The sequence below is a fragment of the Rattus norvegicus genome, chromosome 17 (genome assembly GCF_036323735.1).
Source record: "Rattus norvegicus strain BN/NHsdMcwi chromosome 17, GRCr8, whole genome shotgun sequence".
Lineage (NCBI taxonomy): Eukaryota > Metazoa > Chordata > Mammalia > Rodentia > Muridae > Rattus > Rattus norvegicus.
Genome location: NC_086035.1, coordinates 62,633,199 through 62,646,812, shown reverse-complemented (window position 1 = coordinate 62,646,812; position 13,614 = coordinate 62,633,199). Strand labels below are relative to the sequence as shown.

The following is a 13,614-nucleotide window of genomic DNA, read 5'->3' as shown; positions in this document are numbered from 1 at the left end:
GGATCCAGTCCACTGTGAGTAGTACCATCCCTAAGCAGGTAGTCTTGGACTGTATAAGAAAGTTAGCTAAACATAAGCTTGTGAGAGAGCCATCAGAGAAGTATTCTTGAGTAGATTATGCTTCAAGGTACTACTTGAGTGCCTGGCAAATGCCTGGCAAGACTTCTACCAATGATGACTTGGAAGTATAAGTCAAATACTTCCTTTCCTCCCCAGAGTTGCTTTAGTTATGGTATTTGTCATAGCAACATTATGAAACTAGAATAGGCTTAAAACTTAATTTTCTAAAAAAAGCACTTTGTTACATCAACTCACAATGTTAGAGTGATATTTAACAACTTAAAAATATTTAGTATGACATAAAACAATGACATAATTTGCCTATTAATGCTGAACTGTTTTAGAATCTCAAATAAAACTCAAGGTGTAATTCATATCTGGGTCTATAATTGATATATTCCAAGTAACAGAAACTGTTAATTCCTATGTTTGGCTATTTGCTGCTCTGTTTCCTGTAGCCTATGTTTCTAAACAAATTCTTTACATGAGATAATGATTCTCTCATACTATTACTATTATTACTATTATTGTACTAATCCACCCAAACGAATAAATAAATTCTACGATATGGGTTGGTGTATCTCTATTCCTCCTCTAGCAAATCAAAGTTTAACCTAACAGCTTTGTCACTATGACGCTTTAATCCTGATCCTTATTCCCAACAGACTAGGAAAATGTAACTGTTTTATATATGTAAGCACATACTGATACCACAAAATGACTTAACTCCTAAATAAAGATAATCTAGCTTCAACTTAAAGATTTTGAATAATGACTTCCTTGGCAGGAAATATTGGAATATCCTGAAATTTTACAATATTACTAAAGTAGCTTGAGTCATTTTCATTTCTATGGAAAAAAAAGTCATTGTATTAACCTATTACAAGTTGACTCCCCTGCTAAATGTGACAAGGGATCCTTAACAACAAAAACAATGTTAGTGTGCAAAGGAACCATTGGGTACAAACCGAAAATCAAAGAAGAAAGAGATCTTTCTACAACATGCTTTGAATGCATATAATAATTTACGAGTAATCACAAATCATATTTGATCACAGAAACGATGAAGTCCTCAAAGGTAACCTTACTGTGGCTATCTTCTAGGCTAAGATGTGAGGACATACAAGATTTTGAAAAGGCAGTAAGGGCTGGCTTGTTATCACTGTGTGTAGATAAATCTAGGAGGCTCAGCTCTCAAAACACAGCCTTATATTATGGCTGAAATATATTATTTGAGTTAAAAATGGGATGCTACACCTATCAACTCTGTGGGCACCTGAAGCGGGGAGAGCTGGCTTGGAGCAAAGGTGAGATTGAGATAGGCTCCAAAAATCTCATCTTGAGACCAGCAGGATTTAGGAATGCTCTTTCCCTATTCTTACCCTACATACTTCAGCAGACAACCCCTACCTCTCCCAACTCTGAGGACAGTCGCATAATCTGGCCAAATTATAGGTTCAACTTTCTCTCTCCCAGTAAAAACATGCCCAGTAGGTTCTCTGAGTTCCTCTTCATGTAAATGAAGCATTCCCAGCACCTCCACCTCGGCCAGTAAATGTACATCTATCTTAGAAATCCCTATCCACAACCTGAGATCTATACAGCCCTTGTACACCCAGAATAAAGAATCAAGTTGAGCTGTCTTACTGAAGCTGATATCAGAAGACATCCCATTGTAAACCTGGCAGTCTGAACTCATCTGCCCACCCCTGCTCCCCTCACCCTTGTGGGTTAGTGATGGATGACTTCAGAGTAAGGGAAAACCAACAAACTCTCAATAGTGTGATGACCTACCCAAGAATACACCAATCAACATCCTAACATGGATTTGGGAATACTTCACTAGACCCTACCCCAGATGTATACATACATATACATGAACACTAGGTAACAAGGTAACACTAACTTGACTCAGTAGATGTCATACACATATGTATAACAGTAATTACCATAATAATGGTAATGAATTTGGAAGGGGTGAGAGGAACACAGGAGGAATTGGAGAAGGTAGAGTGAGTTGTGGAAATTATGCAAATACAGTGTACTCAGGTATGAAAAATTTAAAACTTGAAATTAAAAAGTGAATATACTTTTAGCTTTCAAGGCCTTCAGGAATATTTTGATAGATTTTGAGATCAGAATCAGGAGACAAATATGAAGTGACATTTAATCAGTACTGGACTCCCAAATCTGTTGTAATAGCACTACCGAAAAGAGTGGACAGAAAAAAAAATATGACTATAATTTCCCCTTTCTCTCCCACAAAGGAAAGAGGATCCACTTTGACTTTACTGGGCTTAAGGAAATTGAGGTTGTTTGAGGATCCTTGAGAACTCAAGGAGGAGTGTGTAGAAGACGGTATGGTACAATTTTCTCCCAAACTGGATATTTTGAGATTCAGAAAAGAGCTGGGAATGAAGTTTAGTGGTAAGTGTATGCAAGCCCTGGGGTATAGCCTCATTACCAGAGACAGTCCCTGAGATAAGACCTCTTATACTCATACTTGATAACTCATCTACCATCCTCCGGGACTCAGCACAGGTGACGTGCATTAACATTCTGCCATTTAAAAACTATTTCAACTAAGCAATGAAACCTGGTCCAGTGTAGAAGACAATATTATAATTAAATCTAAATTTGAAACTAGCAGGCATTTTAATATAAACACTTACACTTTACGATGGCCCATAATGGCATATCTCAGTGCATTCCAACTGAAGGAATCTTTTAAGAACACATCAATGTTAAGATTAAGCAGAAGATCGACGAGACGTTTTGAGTCAGATTTGACTGCATACATTAATGTTGTTCTGAAGAGACACAAATAATTCCACTATTAGATGTTCTGCTTACACCATTAAACAGATAACTGAGTGGATTTTGCCAATCTAACGCCTTGCCTGTTTGTGCATGATTGACCGCTCACTAGCAGACATGCGGACATAGGGAAGACTGAGGCACTCAGTTTTTAAATTAATCACCAAGGCTTAAAGAAGAAAGCAAACTGATGCCTGCTGTCCCGCTGGGATTTTGTACAGTAGAATTCCTATTTTAATGTCCTTTAAGGGATGACACTGCTTGCATCATTTATCTGAAGTATCAAATGGTTTAAATCAAAGATCTTCCTCTTTGGTCTCACGGGATATTAAGTTTAACCAACTAAATGTCAAGTAATGAACTTGTTTGTATATTTAAAACAATGATAATAATGATAAAGAATCCTTTATTGTTTTAATTAATAATGGTGACAGCTAGGTTTTAATTAATGATGGTGACAGTCATTTTTATGCATGGCTAAATATGACACAGTTTTGGAACCTCTTTTCAAGCATGTCATTTTTCCATCATATCCCAAGATATATATGGTGATAAATCACATTTCCAAGATCACATAATAAAGCTGGAAAGTAAGACATTAATAATCCTCTGCCAAAATTCTCTTTGATGATAATAATAATAATAATTCTCTTCTCTAATAACTTATTAGTTATTTTCACTAAAGTTTTTCGAATTTTAGCAATTTCTCTTTTCTCTGCCCTTGTAAATTAATTATTAAAATAGCAAAATTATGGAGAATAAAGAAAAAGGCTATCACTGTTTGGTAATATTTATAATCACTTATGTACAACGTAAGATCAATATTCTCTTTAGCAGGCAATTTAAAGCAAGAGACATCAAAAATATATATGATTTTCCATTTTTATTCACACTTAAGATAACATTTAAAGTAAAATTGCATATGAGATAGAAAACAACTGCAAAACCATGGAGAATTTTATTAGAAGAGGACAGCAAGATGTCCCAGTGGGTAAAAGCACTTAGTGGCAGGTCTGGTAATCTGAGTTTGATCATGAGAGCTACATTCTTGAAAAGGAGAGCTGACACAAGTAAGCTGTCCTCTGACTCCCACGTATGTGCCAGGGCGAATGTCCACATCTCCAGCCCATACCATCACTCCACAAGATAAAATGTAATAAATAAATTAAAATAAAAATTTCATTCTAAAAAATAATAAAGCCAAAATTCTATCATTTTATAATAAACTTAATTTGATTATATTGTTATTTTTTCAATTAACCTAGTGATTAATTTCCATTCTAATATGCCACTTAAGGTGTTTAAAAATCTCAAAGAATACCTTTGTTGCTCATCAGACACATTTATATCTGCTCCTCTTCTTATTAAAAATTCTGCCATTAGGAGTTGGTTTTCTCTGAGGGCCAGTAATAGAGGACTGAAGCCATCCTGTTAGGAAATCAATTAATCGTTCACAAACTTCTGCAGCTGAGCTGAAAATCCTTTAGACGTCCTTATAAACTTCCCCTGTGCGCCAGAGCAGATCACCAGCTTTCTTCTATCTCTCCCTCGCCACTCCCTTCTCCTTTTGCTCCTTCTTTCTTGCCCATGGTAGTCCCTTCCCGATTTCTCACTTGAGACATCTGCTGGTTACACGAGGCTTCGCTCCCTCGACAGAGTTTATTGCGTGGTATTTTGGAGTCATGTAAGTTGCTCCCATCTGAAGCACAACCTTGAGGTTAGGGAGAAGTTACAGTTTTTTTTTTTTTTTTTTTGTTCTTTTTTTCGGAGCTGGGGACCGAACCCAGGGCCTTGCGCTTCCTAGGTAAGCGCTCTACCACTGAGCTAAATCCCCAGCCCCGGAGAAGTTACAGTTTTACCTCAGCAACTCCAGACCCAAAGTAGCAAAGGGTTTCAGTATTTTCTTTCTTTTTTTTCGAAGCTGGGGACCGAACTCAGGGCCTTGCGCTTGCTAGGCAAGCGCTCTACCCTGAGCTAAATCCCCAACCCCTCAGTATTTTCTCAAATAAACAAAGTAAACGTTTTTTTCTACAGCAGGCTTTCTGTCTGTATTCTAAGTGTACTGCTGTATATGACTGTTTAAAATAAATGGCGAGATGGTCGATTTTCTTTAGTATTCTACAGGACTGTTTAATTTTACTTAAATCCTCTTTATCAATGCTTCAGTGGAGTAGATGTTAGTGTGTGACAGAATGGTTTTAGGCAGACAATGCGTAAAGCTTTCCAATAAGCTGTCATCATAAAGGGGGGGGTTGTGCATTCTATCTGTGGTGCCGAGTACTGAAGACCCCTGTTACAATCCCTCACCAAGGAAACAGACTTTACTTTAAGTAAAAGGCCTCAAAACAACTCTGACACTTTTCTCTAAGTAGACTCAGTTTATTATGTGATTACAGAAAATTATTTTAACCATCAGACAACCTAACACACGAATCCAATCTCTCTGATGATAGCCCCATATCAATGTTCTATTTCTACAGTTCTTGTAAGTAAGGCCTTAGTCTAAAGCATGAACCTTCTATATGAGCCTCCTCACTGGAACTATAGTATCTTGAACTCGTTTGTGTTTTTTGTCCCCTTTGGCTTCTGTGTAAGTTCCTTTTCCTTTAGTTGACACATAAAGCAGAAATAAAAAAGACGATAGTTTATCAACAAAAACTTGAACAATTATCTGTATTGTATCAGTTTTAATGTAATTATTGCTTATGTGCCTAAAGCACAAGAAAAAGACTATATGTTGTGTGCAATATGCACAACCTCTCTGGTCATAATTGTGATTTACCTAGGAAGTCTTACAGAGTTTTCCAATAAGATCGTCATTATTTATGTTGCAGATTAAAGTATTCCTTAAGGCTGTAAGTATTTGTGGTGCTCTGAATATGCTTGACCCAGGGAGTGGCAATATTAGGAGGTGTGGCTTTGTTGGAGAAAGTGTGTCACTGTGGGGTGGGCTTGGAGACCCTGCTCCTAGATGCCTGTGAGACAGTTAGTTCTCTCCTGTCTGCAGTTGGATCAAGATGTAGAACTCTTAGCTCCTTCTCCAGCATCCATGTCTGCCTGGATGTTGCCGTGCTTCCTGTCTTGATAGCAATGGACTGAATCTCTGAACCTGTAAGCCAGCCCCAGTTAAATGTTGTCATTTATAAGAGTTGCATTGGTCATGGTTTCTCTTTACAGCAATGCAAAACCCTAACTAAGGCAGTACTGAACCCACAGCCTTATGGATGCTAGGCAAGTCCTCTCCTCGTGAACCACATCCTTATGTCAAGAAATAGTTACAAGGCGCTGGAGAGAGCACAGTGGTTAAGAACATGTGTTCCTCTTGCAGAGGACCAGATTCCTGCTCCGGGCATTCATGTCAGGTGCTTCAGAGCTGTGACTTCAACTTTAAAGGAGTCAATATTTTCTTCTGGTCTTCTCCCTTGGACATTGTACTCATATCAACCCAGATACACACTTATGAATAACAGCACAAGACGGATGGAACTACACAGGTGAAAAGATTCTCATTGCCATATTCTTTTATTTTGTGCGTTTTAGTGTTTCCAATGGCCACTCTGGCAGTGCTATGGCTCCATTAACTAAACATTCGCTGAAATCTTGTAATCCATGCCATGTTGTTATTCTCATTGAAAAAGCATTACTGTAATGAGTATTTGTCGATCTGATGACCTGAGCGATAGCAAGGAGACAGAAGTAATTTAAAATTCTCCTTTCCATATTAAATAAAAAAGAAACTACAAATAAGATATTTGTAAATGTCCTCTGACTTGTGACAGATACATTATGGTTGGTTCTATAATTAATGATGTTTTCAACTTCTTTACCCAGGTGACAGGGAAAGAGGAGGATTGGAGTCATATTCAATAGGAAAGTGTAGAAGGGTATAATTCCTAATAAAACCCCAGCTCTTTTAGCGATGTCTAAAGCTTTTGAGATCCAGTGGTTCTTACCTGGGATTTGTTTCACAATCACAAAGTTATTTTTAAGCATTCACTTTTAGGCCTTATTAGATTTACTGAAAAAATAATATATATATATATATATATATATATATATATATATATATATATATCTCCAAAGAAGCCTGTACTTAAAAACTTCATGACCCTGTCCAGTTTACTGTGATGCACAAGTGTAGTTTCCATCGAAAGGAACAGACTCCACACCTAACATCCTGACTCATTTTGTCCTGTGGTATTGAAATTGGCCTTTGAAAACTTATACTTACAGGTAAGTGCAGGTTTCATACCTTATCATGGAAACTTGTCTTTGCAACAGGCTGTGACCACTAGAGAAAACCATAACCAATCAAATGCAGAGCCCAGTCCCAATAGATACTTTTATAAAACATTCTCACATCCAGGGCTCAGGGGACATTGTGGGAGAGAAGCTGAAAAGATTGTAGGATCCAGAGAATCAGGGAGTTTGCTGTGAAATCGTGTCTCTTAATAATGTCAGAAGCTGTACCCGCAAAGTCTCATCAACATGACTGCCCAAACATGAGCTGGATGAGGACACCACCGATGGGCATGCCAGAGTGAACAGGGAAAGACACAAGGTCTCCATCCTACACAAAGAACTGCTGGCAACTGACGAATGATAGGAGTAGTTGAAATAGTTTCCTTGGGGAAAAGAACACCAATTTGTAATCCAATACCAAGTGGTAAGCCCTGAAAACATACATACAAGTAATATTATACACACACACACACACACACACACACACACACACACGCGCGCGCGCGCGCGCGCGCGCGCGCGTGCACATATATATACAAACAATAATGGGCTTTTGAAATAAAACAAGGAAGGATATAAGGGAAAGCTCAGAATGAGGAAAGAAACTTAAATGTGCTTTGTATACCCAGTGAGACTCTATTGGAAAAGACGAATTCTTCCTTTTTTAGTGGTTATCAATTGTATATAGCTTCTAACCTTTGGTTAATGACAGTGACCAGTCTGCAAGATGTGATGGTACAATATTGGCACAAAAGTTGCTGTAGTTACCATCTAATATACAACTGAATATAAAGTTCACACCCCAAAATGGAACCCCAGCCTGACACTGCTTGGGTGGCCATATCATTGAGACTTGATAGGCCATGGTCTACAAAAACACCAAATACTACTGTTCTTCTAAAGAAATGTACCAATAAAATGACCCTCTAGAATGTACCAGAGATCTGGGAGGTGAATGACTCTCAGGACTCAAAGGGAGGGACCTTGGATGACGTGTTCTACTGTGTTGAGGGGGAACTTGTAGAGTCCACCTCCAGTGAATGAACAGGACATCAAGTGCAGGGATGAGGTTGCCATCCCACAGCCAAAACCTCTGACCCAGAATAGTTCCTGTCTGAAGGAACTGCAGAGACAAAACTGGAGAAGAATATGAATGAAAGGAAGTCCAGTGGCAGGCCCAAATTGGCATCCAGCTCAATGTTAGATCTGGGGCCCTGAGACTGTTATTGATGCTGTGGTGAGCTTACAGACAGGAGCCTAGCATGGCTGCCCTCTGAGAGGCCCAACAAGCAGTTGAAAGAGTCAGATGCAGATACTAACACCCAACCAATGTACAGAAGCCAGGGACCCCTGTAGTTGAATTGGGGAAAAGTTGGAAAAAGCCAGGAGGAGACTGTTCCATGGGAAGACAAGCAGTAACAACTGACCTAGACCCCGAGGTCTCTCAGACACTGAGCCACAAACCAGGAATCATACACTAGCTGATATGAGGACACTGATACATATTCAGCAGAGGATTACCTAGTCTGGCCTCAGTGAGAGAAGATGCATCTAATCATTGAGAGTCTTGAGGCCCCAGGGAGTGGGGAGGCCTGGTGGAGTGGGTGGGGGGATTGGGAACATCCTCTTGGAGACTGGGGTGGGCAAGGAGGTATGGGATGGGGAGTGGTAGGGGAATAGACCAGGAGAGGGATGAAGTCTGGACTGTAAAATAGGATTAAAGAAAAAAAATCTAATGACATTCTCCTACCCTCATAGGTCAGTGTCTTACTCAGGTATCATCAAAGAAGTTTTCTCTGACAGTGGATAGGAACAAGTACCAAGACCCACTACTGGGCAGAGTAAGAGAACTTGTCTTCACCAAATTTCTCCTCTCAGGCTCAGTGAACTCTATGGAAGGGGAAATGGAAAGATTGTAAGGGCCAATGAGGATAGAAAACACCAAGGAAACAAGACCTTCTAGACACAACGAGACTCATAGACACTGGCAGCATACACAGGGCCTGCAAATGACTAAGCCAAATAGGGTCCATACACTAAGAGGGAAAATGGCCATAAGCCTTCATCCCTAACCAAACTATCAGTATTTGAATAAAAAGGTATTTCAACATGTTCCAGTCAGGAACAACTGAGACTGTAAACATGGAAAATCAACCATCATATCTCACCTTTTCTTTCTTTTTTCTTTCCCTTCCTTCCTTCCTTTCTTCCTTCCTTCCTTCCTTCCTTCCTTCCTTCCTTCCTCCCTTCCTCCATCCCCCCCTTTCTTTCTAGAAAGGATCTCACTCTGAGTGGCCTGGAACTTGCATCGTAGAACAGAACAACCATGAACACACAGATATCTTCTTGCTTCTGCCTCAGAATGCTACATGTTGCATCAATGGGAAGGGGCCATGTGAATGCTCTATCCCCCAGAATAGGGGAATGCTAGGGTGGTGAGGTGGGAGTGGGTGGGTGGAGGAGCAGCCTCATAGAAGCAAGGGGGAGGGGGAGGGAATAGGGGGCTTGTGGAGAGGAAGCCAGGAAGGGGGATAACATTTGAAATGTAAATAAATAAAATAATCAATTAAAAAAGAAAACAACAAGAAAAAAAAAAAAAGAAATGCCTTGCTTGTTCCTTGACTATTTGTGTTTATTGTCTTGGTTGTTCCCTTAACCTAGAATTGACCTTATGACTTGCATGTAATTAAAAGCAGACTATGAAAAAATAAACCTGCCTCAGCCTCAAAACTGGCAAGAAGGAAGGAGGAAGAGGAGGAGGAAGAGGAGGAGGAGGAGAGGAGGAGGAGGAGAGGAGGAAGAGGAGGAGGAGGAAGAGGAGAGAAAAAGAGAAAGAAAGAAAGAAAGAAATGCTATATGTTGTTTTTCAAATGTGCATTTTTAGAATATTCTGAAATTCAAGTTCTGTGAACTTTACCTTAGTCTTTTCTTCGATGTTTGCTCCATAGGGTAGCAGATTGGCAGCAATGGCTGGTTTGCCCACATAAACTGCGTAATGCAAAGCTGTGTTGCCATTTGCATCCTTTATGTTTGGGTCAGCCCCATGTTCAAGGAGTAAAGATACAATGTTTTCTTCACACATCTGTACTGCCTGTTAGTATGGTATCAAAAGTACATTGTCAGCTTTAGAAATTAAATACAAATACTTCATAGTTCTCACCAACTTGTTATGTGTTTTGAATTACTTCATGTGAATGGGTGTCTTGCCTGCTTGTAAGTCTGTGCGCCATGCTGTACAGTGCCCTCAGAGGTGAGAAGAGAGTATCAGATGCTCTGGGACTGGCATTACAAGACAGTTGTAAGCCACCATGTGCATGGTAGGCATTAAACATGTGCTGGGGAGACCAGCCAGTGCTCTTGACCCCTGAATCATCTTTCTGGATGCCAGTTAGTTACATTTAAATTTGATAAGTTCTTCTAAATATTTACACTAAATCCATTTCAGCTGAAATTTATGAATTTTGTCTACCTTTATCAATGGTGTTGTCTTCTGATTGTCAAGCGCATTAATTTCACAATCATTTTCCATTAGAATATTTACTATTTCTGCCTTTCCATAACAGGATGCAAAATGCAAAGCAGTTCTGTAGAAATGAGAGGTGTCTCTTAATTAATCAACACTATTTCAACAAACACACATGTATATATATATATAATTGCAAATGTCAAATTAAGTGCAATTCCTCTGTCGTCTTAAAAGCTATCTAGCTATTACCTAGCAACACAAAGGTAATAGTGCAAATTATAATGTAAATAGTGACTGTCCTCGTTAGGGTTACTATTGCTGTGATGAAATATTGTGACCAAAGCAACTTGGGGGCAAAAGGGTAGATTTCAACTTACACTTCCAGATAATAGTCCATTGCTTAAGGAAGTCAGGGCAGGAACTCAAACAGGGCAAGAAACCTGTACACAGGAGCTTATGGAGGCCATGGAGGAGTGCTGCTTACTAGCTTTCTCCCAATCTCTTGCTCAGCTTTCTTTCGTATAGAAACCAGGATCATCAGCCCAAGCATGGCACCATCCACAATGGGCCAGGCCCTACCCAGCAATCGCTAATTAAGAAAATGCCCTACAGACTTGTCTTTATGGAGTTCTTTTCTTTTGTTACACCATTTTAAAATAATTTATTCATTTATTTTACTCTCTGTACATTGTGTTTTACCTGCATGTATGTCTGTGTGAGGGTGTCAGATCTTGGAATTACACACAGTTTTAAGCTGCCACGTGAGTGTGTGGAATTGAACCCAGGTCCTCTGAAAGAGCAGTCAGTGCTCTTAACCAATGAGCCACCTCTGTAGCCCCTGGAGGCAGCTTCTTATATTTTTCTTTAACGGCTGAGCAATCTCTCCAGCCCTGGAGGCATTTTCTTAATTTAGCTTTCCTCCTGTCAGATGACTTTAGTTTGTAGCAAGTTGATACAAACTATCCACATAGTGAAAACTAGTCAAGCTACCGTGGGTGGCTTGCACATGGCTGGGGAGCACACATATCTCTGCCTGCTGCAGCTCTGGGAGTTCAGTGAACGAGGGTAGATTTTTGCTTTGGACATTGGTTATGCCCTGTTTTGGGGTAAAACAAATCACCCAGAAACATGAATTGGTGAAGTAAATGATAGCAGATCCATGAGAGTCAATATCCTTTCATAGTGAAATTTAGGAGACTCTGATTTACCTCAGTTCGTAATAAAATCTGGCAAGTAAGATGTGTTTGTTGCTTTGTAACCTGTGAAGTCTGCCAATGGGATCTCTTCTCTTCTCTCAGAAGTCATAGGAGATATCAGAAGTAATTTGCAAATGACCAAGCCTGACAACAAAGCCTACCGTGAAAATGGTCAGTAGTGAGTAATTCAGAGCTCCACGAAGGAAGAAGAATCACACAAAAATACGAAAAATCTACTGAAGTGAAAATGATAATAACTGTTATTGTACCTGTGAGCAATACCTAAAGGAAAGACAGGAAGAGGAGGACCCAGTGCCTGCCCCTTTCAAAATTTCGTTGAATGTTCCTTGGTAAAGAACATGTGAATGGACTTATACTGATATCCAAGGGTCATTTGCTTCCTGATTGGATTTACAGCCCACTCCACAATTCATATTTGATTTGAGTAAGTTTTAGATCTGAGGTAGATACGTAATAAAGACTATCCCTCTTATGCAGTGTGTGTGTGTGTGTGTGTGTGTGTGTGTGTGTGTGTGTGTGTGTGTATCTCCAAAAGCGATGGGAAACCAGCTAGCACGTTGGACTTGTGTGGCTGCTCCTGAAGACAGCCTGACACTGACCCTGCCTGATGTGTAGGTTGCCAGGGCAGAGGAGACTGCACAAGTCAGAAATCACATCTGGGTCCTCCCACTCACTGTCTCCAACGGAGTCAGAATTGCTGGGCTTCTCTCTCATCATTCTTTGTCCCCACAGTCCCTCACCCATTATTCACAAACCCTCGCTTACCTGTTGTTACCATCTCTGTCGTTTACATTGTATTTTTTCTCCTTTAAGAGACTCTGCACTTCACTTACTTTCCCCAGACACACTGCAGAATGGAATTCATTGTCAGGATCATATAACAGGAGATCATAATCATATTTGTCTGCAGTCTCGCACCTACATGCCAGGCAATCCTTCCATTCAATTCTCTTTCCAGGGCCATCACAGAAGCCCAGTGGTGTTTGGGGCTTTGTCTCAGAGATGAAGACCTTCTTTTTAATGGAAAATAAAGACATCACTACTTTCCTACCCTCACTATTGGTCACTTATTTCTGAACTCCATGTTAACCTTTCACTGCCAACCTACCTAGGCTTATCACCATGTCCCACACAGGGAAATCTGAGTTGTGAGGTATACCCTACAGAAAGAGCATCCTTAGGTAACAGTTGTTACCTAGCAACATTGGTAAGCTTAAACATTTGCATGTTTTCTTCCCAGTGCCTGCTCGAGGAAAGAAAACTTAAGTGCCTCACACACAACAGAGGCTATCAAATAAAAAAAAATCTAGTGCCAAGTGTGGACTCTGCTTTTTTTTTTTTAACAAATCGTTGGTCAGTGGGGTCCAATAGACACCCACAAAATACAGGCTATTACCATTCAGAAATTGATGAGAAGATTCTGTTCCTGAAGATGCCACATCCATGAGTCATGGGACACAAGAAATCAAGCTGGTACTCACCTGAAAGCTTTGTTCATACTGTCTAGCTTCCATAGTTCTGTAAGGGTCTGTGCATGATGTTTTGAACTGTCGTTTCCGTCTCCGTCCCACAGAAATGAGCGATACCACGACGTTCTTCTCAAAGCAGTTTATTCTGGAACCATTCTTTCTGCATGCAAGCAGCAATCTCCTACCCCCAAGCACACTCCCTTATATCCTCCCTCAACTCCACCTCCTCAGTCCAGACTGCGTAATCTCAGTTCATAGGTCCACGTCACATGGCCTGATCTTGCATCATGGTGCGCCTGCGCAGCTCTCACAATGGATGTGGCTAGTTTCAGGTGTGTGAGGA

At 40.1% G+C, this 13,614-nt stretch overlaps 1 protein-coding gene across 6 annotated transcripts in view; it reads right to left on the bottom strand.

Annotated features, from left to right (window-relative positions):
* The window catches only part of Poted (POTE ankyrin domain family member D), a 33,562-nt gene extending 20,602 nt beyond the window's left edge, over positions 1-12,960 (bottom strand). For 2 of the 6 annotated variants that reach the window (XM_001079298.7, XM_017600735.3), the window contains exons 1-5: positions 12,568-12,960; positions 10,589-10,703; positions 10,037-10,210; positions 4,199-4,305; positions 2,733-2,870 (exon numbers count right to left, since the gene is read on the bottom strand). In XM_001079298.7, coding sequence (XP_001079298.3) covers positions 2,733-2,870; positions 4,199-4,305; positions 10,037-10,210; positions 10,589-10,703; positions 12,568-12,839 — 806 coding nt within the window. In that variant the 5' untranslated portion in view covers positions 12,840-12,960. Of the gene's footprint in view, positions 1-2,732; positions 2,871-4,198; positions 4,306-4,327; positions 4,589-6,380; positions 6,550-10,036; positions 10,211-10,588; positions 10,704-11,793; positions 11,938-12,567 lie in introns of those variants that run through there. The other 4 variants (XM_017600737.3, XM_039096340.2, XM_039096341.2 and 1 more) reach the window with 4 other exon arrangements.
* Positions 12,961-13,614: the final 654 nt, after the last annotated feature.